The sequence below is a fragment of the Sinocyclocheilus anshuiensis genome, unplaced genomic scaffold (assembly GCF_001515605.1).
Source record: "Sinocyclocheilus anshuiensis isolate Anshui unplaced genomic scaffold, SAMN03320099.WGS_v1.1 scaffold718, whole genome shotgun sequence".
Taxonomy (NCBI): domain Eukaryota; kingdom Metazoa; phylum Chordata; class Actinopteri; order Cypriniformes; family Cyprinidae; genus Sinocyclocheilus; species Sinocyclocheilus anshuiensis.
Genome location: NW_015546102.1, coordinates 2,533,037 through 2,550,027, shown reverse-complemented (window position 1 = coordinate 2,550,027; position 16,991 = coordinate 2,533,037). Strand labels below are relative to the sequence as shown.

The 16,991-nt window shown below is 37.1% G+C and overlaps 1 protein-coding gene across 1 annotated transcript; it reads right to left on the bottom strand.

Moving 5' to 3' along the window:
* Positions 1 to 704: 704 nt before the first annotated feature.
* On the bottom strand, positions 705 to 9,926 carry LOC107700501 (uncharacterized). The gene is given in 25 exon segments (XM_016502174.1): positions 705 to 796; positions 901 to 957; positions 1,176 to 1,279; positions 1,391 to 1,510; positions 3,046 to 3,138; positions 3,226 to 3,291; positions 3,387 to 3,401; positions 3,404 to 3,466; positions 3,576 to 3,639; positions 3,825 to 3,894; positions 4,255 to 4,346; positions 4,480 to 4,571; positions 4,890 to 4,987; positions 6,690 to 6,866; positions 7,008 to 7,274; positions 7,361 to 7,475; positions 7,631 to 7,722; positions 7,808 to 7,925; positions 8,033 to 8,175; positions 8,178 to 8,376; positions 8,481 to 8,574; positions 8,728 to 8,906; positions 9,030 to 9,262; positions 9,460 to 9,561; positions 9,894 to 9,926. Coding segments are annotated over 23 exon segments (2,586 nt in total). The 5' UTR covers positions 9,246 to 9,262; positions 9,460 to 9,561; positions 9,894 to 9,926; the 3' UTR covers positions 705 to 744.
* Between the last annotated feature and the right edge of the window lie 7,065 nt (positions 9,927 to 16,991).

Sequence of the window (16,991 nt, the reverse complement as noted above, 5' to 3'; positions counted from 1 at the left end):
TCTTGCCATGCTGCGGACGCAAGCTTCAGACGAAGAAGTGGATGATGTGTTCTCCCGGCGCCTATTTATACTATAGTCGCACCGGTAGTGACGTCATGGCTGTCGCCGGTCAACGTGTTGTTGGTGTTTTTTCAATGTATGCTTCAGACACGGGTCACGACGAGGCGTTCCCCATAGCGACCCCTAGAGGACGCAGTGTCTCGTTCCCTACTCAGGGAACCATGGTTACATAAGTAACCTGAAACGTTTCCATAGTATTATAATTATTGTACCAGTGGCATGCAACAGTATGTTATTGACAACAACATATGCCAGTGAATGTTCCAGTTTCAAAACACAAATCAAGTATCACAACAAAAAACATGATTTTTTTATATTACAAATGCTTGATTCTTAAAAGGGATAAGAAACCCAATTTTATTCCTTACAAAAATATTTTCAGATAATGCGCAGTAACCTCTCCCTGAGAGATATTTATCCACAGAGTTACAATCCTTTTACCTCAGATGAAGAAAAGACGTTATATTTCAACAACATCTTATAATATAGAGTTTTTAATTCAATTCAGATCCACATTTAGTACAGATAGGCCTCATTCATGAGTGTGAATTTCTGTGTAAAATCATTCTTGCACAAATTTTCATAAGCAACAATTTAAGAATAACATTACGAATGATTTACGCAAAGATTGGCTCATGAATAAGGCCCAGTGTCATTATTATGATCCAAACTCCACCGTTTCCTTCATGATGGGTTTAAACTCATAGTTTCCTCTTCCATCCATTTGCAAGTAATACTGCAGTATAGAGATACAAAGAGTTTTAAAAATTCATAGCGCATAACTTGAGGTTTTCTAATGAATTCTGCAAACTATGAAGAAAGACAAGGGCTAAGTTGTACCTCATGGTGCTTCCATAGTGATTTCCTGTGGGAGACTGTGAACAGTGTGATGCCAGCCTGAAAAGAGGGAACAGATGAGCTCAGGGAGACAGATGTTTCGAAAGCAAACTCCCACAGGAGCAACAAATATATTCCTGACTTCTCACTTTTGACAGAAAACGAGCATGGTGGGGTGAGCACCTGTTGTAACTTCTCTAGCCATATGTTATAAGCATTTGCCTTTCACACTAACATTTTTGCATTTATTGTGTATAAGACGACGACATCTGACTAACTTTCGACAGTGGCTGTAGATGAAGTCCTCCACATCCACACTCACAGCGCTGGTGCACTCATCCAGAATAGCAAACTGGGGCTTGTGGTAAAACAAACGAGCCATCTGTGCAATTCAATAAAGAAAACGTGGACTTTCTGATATAATACAGGCCACATTAATATCGGTCTTATCCTAAATAGAGAATGATTAAAAAATGCAAAGATCAGAGCTTACAGCCATCCTCTTTTTCTCTCCTCCACTGAGGACATCCATCCAGTCATGCACACTGTCTCAGCTGCCCTCTCTCTCCAGGATATGTCCCAGCTGGACATTGTCCAGATATTCCTTCAGCACCTGACCACAAGTACACAATATAATAATAGTAACACTGTAAGCACATTTCTTAAAGGGACAGTTCACCCAAAAATGTTCTCAATATTTATACATTTTTTTCATGTCATTCAAAAAAATAAATTTCTTCTGTCCATATATTTAGCTTTGTTGTTCTTTTCAGTACAATGAAGATAGACCGTAAGTCTCCAAAGAGGAAAAAAAGAGAATCATAAAAATAGTTTGCGTATGATAGCATTCCAGACTTAGAGTATAGCACATATTGGACAAATTTTACACTTTTTCCCTTCTTCCCCTTCAAGCAACATGTATATATATATAAAAAAAATAAGGACAGAATCTTAATTTTTTTGGTATATTATAGTTTTAAAGGCAGTTTTTCCAACCCTGACAAATTTCTGTCATTCCACTGAAAGCCCGGGTAATCAAAACTTTGACACTACAAAAAGTTCATAAAGAGATTATAAAAGTAATCTATATGAATTAAGCAGTTTTAAGTCCTCTGAATAAACATGATCGCTTTATATTTTGAACAGATTTAATTTAGGCTTTTATTCACAAATAAAAATGTAATATTTGCACATTCTTAAAGCTCATCAAATATGGTCAAATATATAGTTCAGTCATGAAACTCTAGATGGCGCATTCTGACAGGGTGTTAACATAACTAATGATATTCAGAGAGTTAAACGACTTGGCACAAGCTGATTGGTTCATACTGCATATGCAGCCAATGAGCTTACTGCCTTGAATTTATATGGCTGGCTAGCATTCACTTGAGATTCCTGCAGCGCGCTTTCAGAGTTCTCTGAAACCCTCCACCTTCCCCAGCTCCACCTGTATAGATCTGCTATGGGTCATTTTATATGCTATTTGTGCAGCAGCAGTATGTCTTAAATACTCATGGCACCGTATCGCCATATGCATTGGCAGTAGCAAGTTTCTGTACTTGCTTGCAGCAGCAGCAATAATCTACAACTACCGCAATAACCAACAGCAGCAGCAATTCAGCAGCAGCGTAGCAGATCTGTTCCGCCAAGACCAAATACATTAACATTGTCAGATCCATCACCATCCTAAAATGTTCCAAGAGTTGTCATGATTGAACTGAAGTTCAGCGTTACTTGTGTGACACGGGTAAACAAACATCATTCTTTTGTGTCAAGCAAGCATGGTTGAACATCATTTTTTCTACTGTATATGTATGTGGATTGTTGATCAATAGGTAAATAAAAGCCTAAATTAAATCTGTTCATCATATAAAGCGATCATGTCTCTTCAAAAGACTTGGATTAAACTGTTCCATTTATATTTATTTCTTTTGTAATCTCTTTATGAACTTTCTGAAACATTAAGTGAAGTTTTTGTGGAATAGACTTTCAGTGAAGAAAATCCCTTTGGTTTTCTTAAAGATATATTCATTTGTGTTTGGATGAACATAGGCCTTATGGGTAAAGAATGACAGAATTTTCATTTTGGAGTGAACTATCCCTTTATAACATAACATATTTTGATGTCCATTTCATTATAAAACTCACCCGATCAGACGTTCTTTTCTTCTTTTGGTCTTCATGTGTTGTCAGGATAAATCACCTGATCTCAGGGAGGGAACCCAGTGTCATATAGGGCCTCTGAAGAAAATACAAACAAATGAACCTTTAAAAGGGAAGAGAAAAGTAACCGGCTGCCACGAAAGACCTCAGTGTGAACAGGCCCACCAGAGGAACATAGAAGAGTTTCCCTCTCTCTGGTTTTGTGAGTTGTCCTCCACATAGAGGCCACAGCTGGGAAAGCAAAGAGACAATGTCAGCAAACAATAAAAAAAAAAAAACACTGAGGTTTCTAAAACCACATATTTCTGCTGAAGAACAGCTCTAACCTCTCCCAGCACTCTGTGAAGAGTGAACTCTTTCCACAGCCGTTGGGCCCACAGACCAACACGTTTGTCCCAGAAGACACCTTTATGTAAGAAGGGAAGGTAGTAATTACTAAAACTAGATTACTTAACCCTGTCTTACAAGCTAAAAACAAGTTTAGACTAGGAAAAGTTTATTTATGGGGCACTAACCTCAAAACACAAGTCACGAATGAGAATGTCTCCATTGGGCGTCGCTAAAGGTATGTGTTCAAACCTGGGGATAGAAGGATACAGCTCATTTTGAAACACTAATGATACACTGTGTTAGACATGATGTCTACGTTTAGAAAAATAAAAAAACAGACCTTGGGAATTGAGGATTAAATGAATGCATAAATGTTAAGAAGCTAACTATGATGGCTTGGTTGCTGTTTATTTAGTGTGTAGTATGTAGCTTACTTGATAATGTTGTCTGCGATGATGATTTTACCTCTCCCAGGGGTAAGAGGGATTTTCTCTACTGAATCATCTGTGAAAAAGAAAGAGGAAAAAAAAGAATAAATATAGAAAATAAAAAACAATAGATATTAGAATGATTTCTCAAGGATCACGAGACACTGAAGACTGAAGTAATAACCGAAGTTATTTTAAACTGCAATATTTTTTCACATTACTACTGTTTTTACTGTATATTTCATTAAATAAATGGAGCCTCCAGAGGTCTGTGCTTGCCGCTGGCCTTGGTAGGCATAAGAGGCTCCTTTTAAAAACATAAAAAACTTACCGACCCCAAACATTTAAACTGTATTAGTATTAACTCATAGAGACATCTCTTATGTCACAAATTTATGTTTAAAACAAAACAAACATTTCACACAATAGTCCAGACCTTTGATTCTCTGTCTTACCATGGTCCGTTCATATCTGCCTGAATTCAGCTCCTTAAGGACTTCCTGAATTTCTGTGATCCGTGCAGTGAACCTAATAAATGGATTCAGACTCCAGATAAACACACATACTCAAGCAGATGAAAGACAGACAGCAGGTGAGCACTGATAAGGATAGAGATAATGGATGGCAAGAGAAACAAGCAAAGAATGAATGTAGCACTCACCAGGACAGTCTGGTCATCTCTCTGCCTGCCAGGACGATCCTTCCCAGGGCCTGCGCCAAACTTATCAACATCCGCCCACTCTGGTAGTAGTCCTGCAGTGTAAAACAAACACAGAAGAACTTCTATCTTCTGTGCAAACATTTATCTAAGGAAATCATTATTGACCCAATAAAGCCATTTTACAAAGCCAGTCATGACAATTAAATCTGAAGAGATAAAAGGTCAGTAATTAAAAGTGAAATATTATCTGGATTTACATACAGTAGCATATTGCCAGTGTATAGTGAAAGTGATTTACACAATTTTAACTGCTACAATAAAAAATATCATGCACTGCTTTCTGAAAATAAATAAAGCAAAATAATCAGCCTTATTAAACAGAATTTCTGAACGTGTTCATGCATACTCACTTCCAGTCGTTCAGAGTATGTGCTGTTCACATGCCGCTGGTTTGTGAGGTCCAGGAACGGCCGGCTAATAACCAGGTAGCCCACCACCATGGCTATGTCTGGAGAATCAGAAAAATGTTTTTCCAGAAAAAGAGCCTTAACAATAATCCTTTCACACTAGGCCAGTATATAGGCCTATATCACATCGTCCTTGGTGACATAAACAGTAGAAATATTTCAGAAGACACTCTGATTGAAGATTATGAAGACAAAAAAATTATTTGCGGTAATATAAACTAAAAAACAAATCTCTCACAGCAAGAACAGAAACATGCATTAAAACAGTTAAAGGGATAATTCACCCAAAAATGAAACCTGAACCTTCGTTCATCTTCAGAACACAAATTAAAATATTTTGGATAAAATCCGAGAGCTCTCTGACCCTCCATAGACAGCAAGGGTACTACCATGGTCAAAGCACAGAAACCTAGTAAGGCCATCGTTAAAATAGTCCGTGTGACACACTGGTTCAACTGTAATTTTACGAAGCTACGAGAATACTTTTTGTGCACAAAAAAACAAAAATACCAACTTTATTCAACAATTCTTCTCCCGCGAGTTACCGTCTTCCGCCATTAAGGAGAGTACCACGACACATGGGCATGCTTTCCTCTAAACAAGGTGCAGCGCATGCGTGATCTACGTCAGCAGCACCACACACATGCATCGCGATACTCTCCGTAATGCCGCTAAGGTGACGCGGAGGAGAAGAATTGTTGAATAAAGTTGTTATTTTTGTTTTCTTTGCGCTCAAAAAGTATTCTCGTAGCTTCATAAAATTACGGTTTGCTACGGTTATTTTAGCAAAGTCCTTGCTACATTTCTGTGCCTTAACCGTGGTAGTACCCTTGCTGTCTATAGAGGGTCAGAAAGCTCTCGGATTTCATCAAAAACATCTTAATTTGTGTTCCAAAGATGAACGAAGGTCTTACGGGTTTGGAATGACATGAGGGTGAGTAATTAAAGGGATACTCATTTTTCCCAAAATGAAAATTTTGTCATTAATCACTTACCCCCATGTCGTTCCAAACCCTTAAATGCTTCGTTTGTCTTCAGAACTCAATTTAAGATATTTTGAATGAAAACCGGGAGGCTTGTGACTGTCACATTGACTGCCAAGTAAATTACACTGTCAAGGTCCAGAAAATATGAAAAGCATCGTCAGAATAGTCCATCTGCCATCAGTGGTTCAATCTGAATTTTATGAAGCGACGAGAATACTTTTTGTACGTGAAGAAAACAAAAATAATTACTTTATTCAACTATTTGTCTCCTCTCTTCGCATCACCGTAGCACCATTTTGGAGAATATCCACTGAACGCAAGCAGCGTACACTCTTCTGTGTCAGCTAGGACACAAGGATACGTTTTCTATGTGTATTTACGCTTTGATTTGAACGAAAACAGCACATCCCTTTGGCGCGGCTGATTTCAGTTTTCAAATATATCATAAAGGTTTGCACAATGAACATATTTAGATATCCCTTTGTTAATTAAAGATAGTATTTACTTCATTTAATTACTAAAAGACTTTTAAACTGAAATTCAAAATTGGAACATTGAAAGAGTTTCAAGGACAACTCCAAGAAAGCAAGATTGCAAACTTTCAGTACCAATTGGAGAGAGATTTGGGCAAAGTGTAATGATGGCTTATACAGCTACAGCCACTTGTGGTACAATAAAATAAACCCATTTTCCAGGACAATCTTTGGTCAGGGGCAACCCTATGCTTATGTTTGTGCCATATATTACAAATACATACTTTTCAGTGTCTCACTGGCAAACAAGCAGGACAGTTCTCTGAGGGTCTCAGCACGAGTTGAAAGATATTTCCAATGGTTGTCCATCTCTGTAACAAGAATCTTCTGCTCCTCCTGAAGTCTCCTTACTGACATGATGATGTCGAATGCCTTTCTCTTTGTCCTTAGTTCGACAGAGTCTGAATGCATGAGGAAAAACTTACGTCATGCATCAACCTTCAAAGAATATTTAAAATCATTTGGGGCTGCAGATTGACATTTGAGGCATTGTGGGTAATGTCAATTATGTATAAGAATTGTCAGAAGACTAGTGTACATACCACTGTGTGGTAGCTGCCATAGCCAAGCTGTCTCACCAGACAAAATGGTTTCCAAGCACAGAGTTTCTGTGTTTGGAACCATTTTGTTGTATTTCTCTACAACTGATGTCAGGATCTCCTTCTCCTCCCTGATCTTGCGGCAGATCCTGGCATGACCTTTGTTGCCATCTGTATCTTTATAGAGACGCTGGGAATGTCTCTTGATACTCGCCACCAGCACCTCAATTCTGCTGGCCAAGGCAACATCATTTGTGGTTGTTGTTGTTGCTGAGAAGAAATAGGTGGGACAAAATTACAATAACTATATATATATATATATATATATATACAGTATATATTAGTCATTTCCTCACCGTCTGCCCACTCCTTTACATCATTGACCCAGTCTTCCAATTGGCTCTCTGTCACTGCAAGTTCGACTTTCATGGACTCTAGGTTTTGCAACTGGCTTTGCAGAGCTTTTGTGGTCTGCAATGACAAGCAATCACAGATAGAACAAAAACAAGAACCAAATGTTCAATTCACAGCTTCAAACACTAATAACATACATTACTGAACATCTAAAACTAATTCTACTGATGTCATTACCTTCTGATATTGCATTTCAACCCGTTCACACGCACCTTCTGATTTCGCCGGGTCAGTGCGGTGGCCAAATTATTGAACTTTTGCTGATTCCAGCGCATGGCCATGAGAGTCAGCATGTCTGTGCGTCCTGCAAACACAGAAAATATCATGTTACCATATTCCCCCTACTTATTATGTAATGATGCAAGTAGTGCAGTATGTGGTCATTTTACCTGCTTTGGACATGTGTTTTGTGGTCACTGCAATCCTAGAGAGGAAAGCATGGCACTGTTCCACCTCCTCCCCTAGTGTTAAACCAGCCCCATCCTGATATGCCCCACTCCATTTCACCTGATTAGGAAAAAAAAATAAAATAATAATAATAATAATGCTGAGAAAGTTTTGACATTCATTTGCAGATGTTCAGTTTTCATAATCACATAGCAAAGTTCACCTACCTCGCATTTAAAATCATGTGCTTTGGCATGGAATACCGAAAGGAAGGGCTTCATGTTAAGAAGGTGCTGGAGCTCTGGGCAGCTTTTTGCAACTCTTTGGAGGTAGGGCCAATATTTGCAGGTCACATCCATACAAAAAAAGTGATTTGCCTACTGGCCAACTTTTCTTGCAGGTACAGGGGATAGGCAAAATTTTCCCCCCTGTACATATTTAAAGCACAGAGCAGCACTCCGTGCCGACACACCGCAAGCTCCAATCCCTCCTCGTCTACCTTGCTGGCAGATCTTTGGGAGGTCTCTCTGGCTGCTGACCACTCCCCTCCACAAACACCTCTTCCACTGACCTATAATATGGAAAATGGTTGATGAAAATAAGACTCTCCTAAACAAACTCTTCAGTAGGAGGTAATTGTAGTCCTATATATAGTCTAATCATCTGCGATTTTACATGTTTGGATGTCTTGTGAATGTAGTCCACAAATCTGGTCACATCTTCATCCTTAGCTATAAAGACGTCTTCAAAGATGGCCTGTTCCTCAGATCTAAAAAACAAACAAAAAACAAAAACATGTACAGAACAGGTACACAAAAGTTTATGATACCTTGTAATCTAATTTTACTTGGTGCACATTAAAGAGATTTTTTTCTTATTAATATTGTTTCAACAGTGTGACATTATACACAGTTTGGAATACCTAGCTGCATTCTTGAAACGGTAATGCTTGCAGTTTCCATCTACTGAAACTGCCAGCATAACTGGGGTGCACGCAGGACAGATGAAGGGCTCTTCCTTGCAGATTTTGTCCACCTCATATAGCACAGCCTCCCACTCAAAAAAACTTTTCTGAAAACTGTCTGTGGAGATCTTGCCAGTCTATTAAAATGAAGGAAACCAACAGCTAATAACGTACAACAAATACATTAGCATCAAACAGCTTTTCAACCCACAATACAAAGAGATTAACAATACTGTAGGATAAATAAATTCAATACTCACACAACCAAAGCGGACAGTTCTTAATTTTTTAATTCTTAAAAATGCTTGGCAGGACAGTCCTGGTGCTGCCATCTTCATTTCTTCGAATGAAAAAAAGACATCTGTGGCATAAATTGTGGCAAAGTGAAGGGTCGCAGGCCAGTAGTCACTTCGATTTAGGTCGACCACTCCAGCAGCCCAAGTGGCTTGGCATGCCTCACATCTCAACTCAGGCATGCTTAGATCATATCATCCTGGAAAAATCAAAAACATATCCACTTTAATGTAAACCTTATGTGATTAATCAGGGTTTGGATTCTTTAAACAATTTTTACACTACTTTGTATACTTTTTAAACATTACTCAAAAGTCATGTGTAGATTTTACAAACAGACCTGTGCCAAACTTATGGGAGTAGAGCATGTATAGATTTTTATCTTCACACCCTTACCATTCATTGTGATCACAGCAATAGTCTTCCCTGGGCTGACCCTCAATGACTCTGGTGAACAACCACAAATTTTGTCAGGAATCTCCACAGGTACAAGCCGCACTGAAAAAGATCAAACATGTGAATTAAGATAATTTGTATTGACGGAGTAGTATAACATTGTAATGGTTCAATGGTAATGAAGTACATTGCTGAAAAAGTATACAAGAGATGCTCAAAAAGCTGACTGACACGGAGTGTCCACATAAATTAAATATCAAACAATAAGAGACAAAAAGGCATTATTTAATTAAATAGTAAAGCTTATGAGACATAAATAAAATATCAAACAATAAGAGACAAAAAGGCATTATTTAATTAAATAGTAAAGCTTATGAGGCCTAACGATTTTTTAGAATGATATTTATGTTGTACAGTCACAAACCAGAACTTACCACAATGGGAACGAGCCTTATCTACAACAAAAGTTGTTGGAGGCAGTGGCTGGTAGAATCCAGCAGTCATGGCATCTCGGTTATGGAGAACATGTCTGGTGTGCATGCTGACGTCACATTCAGCACAGAAGAAGGGGCGTGGTTGACAGTCACAACACCGGACAGCAGCTGGATTGCTCCCACACTGTTGGCAGATGTGTGTTGCCACATTGTCTTGTGCCGCAGCGGTGTTCACCAGACAGGGTCTCTCTGCCCTCCACCTCTCTGAAAAGAGACTTTGTCGTGTACTCCAGTTCGAGGACGCTAGGAGGATCTCTTGAGGTTCCTAGAGGTGATGCCTCATCATCTGAGGTATCGCTCAGTGAGTGCTGGAGATCTTGCAGAAAACACTCTGTTAAAATAGTATTGAATATTTAAAAACAACACTTTTATATATATATACACAGGGATTGAAATTTACTTTTTCACTCATCAGCCAATTTGGCTACTGAATAAAAACTGCACGTTGAAAAATGACGCCAAAGGGGTACCCAGTGCGTTAAAAATGACGCCAAGGGACCCTGACCAAGCGTCCATATGTGACGAGTTGGGAGTGAGAACGTGTTGTATATGTACGTTAGAGTTCAGATGCAAAAGTCTCTTAAGTGCCGTCTGAAATATTCTTTTAAAATTGGCATTTTTATCAGGCTACTATATTTATGTTCAGTTATGTCACTTTAATTGCATAGAAAAACACCTATACATTGCCATTAGACCTATACATTGCATAAAATTATAATGCTGATAAAAATGCTAATTTTAGACGAAAATTATATATTTATATACATTCCTACTTAGATTTAGACAAAGGAATATACTTACATCATTGTCCAACAGTGGTTTTGATGTCCCTTTATCTCTAGAAATGAATCAGTGACATTTAGTCAATTACCAAAGAAATCAGTGACATTGAGTTTCTATGAAACTCGTTTCCAGAAGCACGTTAACGTCTGAATAAATGAATGCGTCGGCGTCCCATGTCAACGATATTTCAATGTCGAAGAGGTTATAAAGTACTCCGGGTAAATAAATGGCTACAGGCATAAGAAGCAAAGATTTTACCCATTGGTTTCCGAAGACAGTCTTTGTTTTAATACGTACACGGCGAACAGCAAAGCACCTGCAATGGAGGAATTGCTGGTGTTGCGAGAATTTCGGTTTCAGTGGGCGGGGCAGACATGAATATTCATGAGTTTCCCGGACATGCGCGTGGAACACTGAATTTCAGTTCACGCTCCTTGTATCTCAGTAAGTTTAATGGATTTTTTAATTTTTTTTTTAAAGGTAAATATATTTACAGTGTTGCACAAACTACATTTGTTTATCATTTCGTAACAGTTTATAATGTTTTTATTAGTTAACAGTGCACGTTTTGTGCAGTCGTCCCTGACTGAATGATTGCAGGCATTCTTTGTGTAATGTTAGGATAAAGCACAGCAAACTTCAGCTAGTTGTAGCCTATACATTGATTTCAGTTCTTTGTGCTATTCATTTGTAGCTTGCGATGCTTTAAAACTGTGTCTGTTATTAGTTGTTATCATTTGTTGAATACATCACTGCCTGCAACAAATGAAATAAACCTATATAAACGTATCTGTGCACATATATTTTTTTTGTATACTGGTATGATGATCCATGTATTAACTTACCCCGTTCAACATTCTCCATGTTGTCTGGTTGTGAATTGTCTGCAGTCTGGTTGTAAACTATGAGACAATCATACACGGCTGCAAAAACATGTTGCTGAAATTTCATCTTTTTTTTTTCTCCATGTTTCCAATGTAAAATAGTTAAACATTTTTACAAACAAATGTACATTTACCAAGTAAGATTATCACAAGGTTTAAGGTTCCATTTACACAGTGAAACCAAAAATCCCAGAAAACCTGGATGATTACAGCTACACAGGTTTCCAATAGTAGCGCAGATCCAACTATTTCAATTATTTATGTTTATGCTCTTCTGTTACCTTTTAAGTTTTAAAACGGTCATATTCTGGCAATGAAAGAAATAACATTCACCACCATATCAGTGGCCTAATAAACATTTTGCAACCTACACTGATCAGCATATTAGAATGATCTCCGAAGGGTCATGAGACACTGAAGAAAAGTTGAGATCTGACATCACAGGGGGAAAAAACCTTTATTTTAAATTGTAAAATTATTTCACAATATTAATGTTTTTTTAATATTTTTAATCTGATGCAGTTGGTGAACATGAACAAAGAACCTTACTAATACAAACCCTTAGAACAGTATTGTAGCCTATATATCATCAAAACAAGCACAAGCACACTTATGAACATTTGTTAATAATTTTTTTTAAACATGAAATTAGTTTCTTATTCCATTCCATAAAATGCAGTGAAGTATTCGTTTTCTCGTTTACAGTGTACCAAATGTAGGCTACATTTTAAACTTTTGTCCATACAGTTTAGTTTAATCCAAAATTGTACTTATTAAAGGAACACTTTCATGCTTGTGTGTGTGTGTGGTATTAAATTCCTATTCATTTTGTAAATATAACCTAAGCCTAACAATCGCAGAACAAGAAAAGAACAATCACACCAGGATAGATGAAAAACGATCCACAAATACAAGTTTATTTCAGCTGTTGTACTCAAATGATAACAACTAACAACAGACACTGTTTGAAAGCATTGCAAGCTACAGCACAACGAACTGAAATCAAAGTAAGTTACAACTAGCTTAAGTGTGCTGAATGTCTGCAATCATTCAGTCATGACGAATGCACAAAACGTGCAAACTAATAAAAATATTATAAACTGTTACAAAATGATGAACAAATGTAGTTTAGGCAAAGGTTTGTGCAACGCTGTAAATATATTTACCTTTTTTTAAAAATATTCCATTAAACCTACTGAGATACAATGAGCGTGATCTGAAATTCTCAGTTCCACCTGATTCCACGGCATGTCCAGGAAACTCATGAATATTCATGTCTGCGCCGCCCACTGAAACCGAACATCTTGGAAACCGAAAATCTCGTAACACCGGCTGTCAGGTACTTACTAACAGGGTTGGGCAAAGATACATCAAAATGTACTTGAAAATAAAATACCAAATACCTTAATTTTAAGTGTATCAAAATAAACTACAAAATACAGCAGCCACACCATGTATCAAAATAAACTACTGTATTTTTGTATTTTAAAAATACTAAAACAAGGGAGCATGACATTTCTTCGCAAACCTTCCATCAATTGGCCTGTTTGATCTATCCCTTCACCATTGCACTGACATGCAATAAATCTGACCAGTTAACAGATCAAATATTCACATATCCCTGTGATCTCCCAGATGAAGGTTAGTTTTAAAGTAATCAACAGTTTAATGTTTAAGAGTCTGAGAATGGCTCATAATTGTATCTTAATTTAGTTGCTTGGTGTTTGCCTACTTTGCATCAGCAACACTGACTCAATGACAACCGATGGCACCTGTTTTCATAGCAACTAATTTCTAACTAATTAATAATTTGAATGTTAATCATAAATTATAATAATATAATTTGTGTCAGGCAGTCATTCATGCAATGGTATGCAAAATCATGATCCTACTAAACAGCTACTTCCATTAGGGTACAATATTCAGCAATCACATATTTATTTATCAATCATCGGACACCTATTTGGAAGTTGGAAACATTTTAACATTACAACAATTAAATGATCAATATGTTTTGATTTTAAATGTAGCCAGAAACATCATCAGAGCAAGTCGGAGGTAAGTCGGACACTTTTCTAACCGGCATGCATCTCGCGGTGATCGATTCTGCGCAGAATTTGCTCATCTCAAACAAGCCCACGTTTTCAACTTCTGCCGCGAGCAACGGACCCAACGCGACGCGACGGACCCACAATTCATTTCGCCAACGCTTGTCGTCACTCCATTCAAAGTAAACGAGAGGCGTTGACGCTGACGTCAAATTTCAACGCAGCGGGCTCCGGTCAGAAGTCTGTGGGATTCCCTGCACGTTGAAAAATGACGCCAAAGGGGTACCCAGTGCGTTAAAAATGACGCCAAGGGACCCTGACCAAGCGTCCATATGTGACGAGTTGGGAGTGAGAACGTGTTGTATATGTACGTTAGAGTTCAGATGCAAAAGTCTCTTAAGTGCCGTCTGAAATATTCTTTTAAAATTGGCATTTTTATCAGGCTACTATATTTATGTTCAGTTATGTCACTTTAATTGCATAGAAAAACACCTATACATTGCCATTAGACCTATACATTGCATAAAATTATAATGCTGATAAAAATGCTAATTTTAGACGAAAATTATATATTTATATACATTCCTACTTAGATTTAGACAAAGGAATATACTTACATCATTGTCCAACAGTGGTTTTGATGTCCCTTTATCTCTAGAAATGAATCAGTGACATTTAGTCAATTACCAAAGAAATCAGTGACATTGAGTTTCTATGAAACTCGTTTCCAGAAGCACGTTAACGTCTGAATAAATGAATGCGTCGGCGTCCCATGTCAACGATATTTCAATGTCGAAGAGGTTATAAAGTACTCCGGGTAAATAAATGGCTACAGGCATAAGAAGCAAAGATTTTACCCATTGGTTTCCGAAGACAGTCTTTGTTTTAATACGTACACGGCGAACAGCAAAGCACCTGCAATGGAGGAATTGCTGGTGTTGCGAGAATTTCGGTTTCAGTGGGCGGGGCAGACATGAATATTCATGAGTTTCCCGGACATGCGCGTGGAACACTGAATTTCAGTTCACGCTCCTTGTATCTCAGTAAGTTTAATGGATTTTTTAATTTTTTTTTTAAAGGTAAATATATTTACAGTGTTGCACAAACTACATTTGTTTATCATTTCGTAACAGTTTATAATGTTTTTATTAGTTAACAGTGCACGTTTTGTGCAGTCGTCCCTGACTGAATGATTGCAGGCATTCTTTGTGTAATGTTAGGATAAAGCACAGCAAACTTCAGCTAGTTGTAGCCTATACATTGATTTCAGTTCTTTGTGCTATTCATTTGTAGCTTGCGATGCTTTAAAACTGTGTCTGTTATTAGTTGTTATCATTTGTTGAATACATCACTGCCTGCAACAAATGAAATAAACCTATATAAACGTATCTGTGCACATATATTTTTTTTGTATACTGGTATGATGATCCATGTATTAACTTACCCCGTTCAACATTCTCCATGTTGTCTGGTTGTGAATTGTCTGCAGTCTGGTTGTAAACTATGAGACAATCATACACGGCTGCAAAAACATGTTGCTGAAATTTCATCTTTTTTTTTTCTCCATGTTTCCAATGTAAAATAGTTAAACATTTTTACAAACAAATGTACATTTACCAAGTAAGATTATCACAAGGTTTAAGGTTCCATTTACACAGTGAAACCAAAAATCCCAGAAAACCTGGATGATTACAGCTACACAGGTTTCCAATAGTAGCGCAGATCCAACTATTTCAATTATTTATGTTTATGCTCTTCTGTTACCTTTTAAGTTTTAAAACGGTCATATTCTGGCAATGAAAGAAATAACATTCACCACCATATCAGTGGCCTAATAAACATTTTGCAACCTACACTGATCAGCATATTAGAATGATCTCCGAAGGGTCATGAGACACTGAAGAAAAGTTGAGATCTGACATCACAGGGGGAAAAAACCTTTATTTTAAATTGTAAAATTATTTCACAATATTAATGTTTTTTTAATATTTTTAATCTGATGCAGTTGGTGAACATGAACAAAGAACCTTACTAATACAAACCCTTAGAACAGTATTGTAGCCTATATATCATCAAAACAAGCACAAGCACACTTATGAACATTTGTTAATAATTTTTTTTAAACATGAAATTAGTTTCTTATTCCATTCCATAAAATGCAGTGAAGTATTCGTTTTCTCGTTTACAGTGTACCAAATGTAGGCTACATTTTAAACTTTTGTCCATACAGTTTAGTTTAATCCAAAATTGTACTTATTAAAGGAACACTTTCATGCTTGTGTGTGTGTGTGGTATTAAATTCCTATTCATTTTGTAAATATAACCTAAGCCTAACAATCGCAGAACAAGAAAAGAACAATCACACCAGGATAGATGAAAAACGATCCACAAATACAAGTTTATTTCAGCTGTTGTACTCAAATGATAACAACTAACAACAGACACAGTTTGAAAGCATTGCAAGCTACAGCACAACGAACTGAAATCAAAGTAAGTTACAACTAGCTTAAGTGTGCTGAATGTCTGCAATCATTCAGTCATGACGAATGCACAAAACGTGCAAACTAATAAAAATATTATAAACTGTTACAAAATGATGAACAAATGTAGTTTAGGCAAAGGTTTGTGCAACGCTGTAAATATATTTACCTTTTTTTAAAAATATTCCATTAAACCTACTGAGATACAATGAGCGTGATCTGAAATTCTCAGTTCCACCTGATTCCACGGCATGTCCAGGAAACTCATGAATATTCATGTCTGCGCCGCCCACTGAAACCGAACATCTTGGAAACCGAAAATCTCGTAACACCGGCTGTCAGGTACTTACTAACAGGGTTGGGCAAAGATACATCAAAATGTACTTGAAAATAAAATACCAAATACCTTAATTTTAAGTGTATCAAAATAAACTACAAAATACAGCAGCCACACCATGTATCAAAATAAACTACTGTATTTTTGTATTTTAAAAATACTAAAACAAGGGAGCATGACATTTCTTCGCAAACCTTCCATCAATTGGCCTGTTTGATCTATCCCTTCACCATTGCACTGACATGCAATAAATCTGACCAGTTAACAGATCAAATATTCACATATCCCTGTGATCTCCCAGATGAAGGTTAGTTTTAAAGTAATCAACAGTTTAATGTTTAAGAGTCTGAGAATGGCTCATAATTGTATCTTAATTTAGTTGCTTGGTGTTTGCCTACTTTGCATCAGCAACACTGACTCAATGACAACCGATGGCACCTGTTTTCATAGCAACTAATTTCTAACTAATTAATAATTTGAATGTTAATCATAAATTATAATAATAT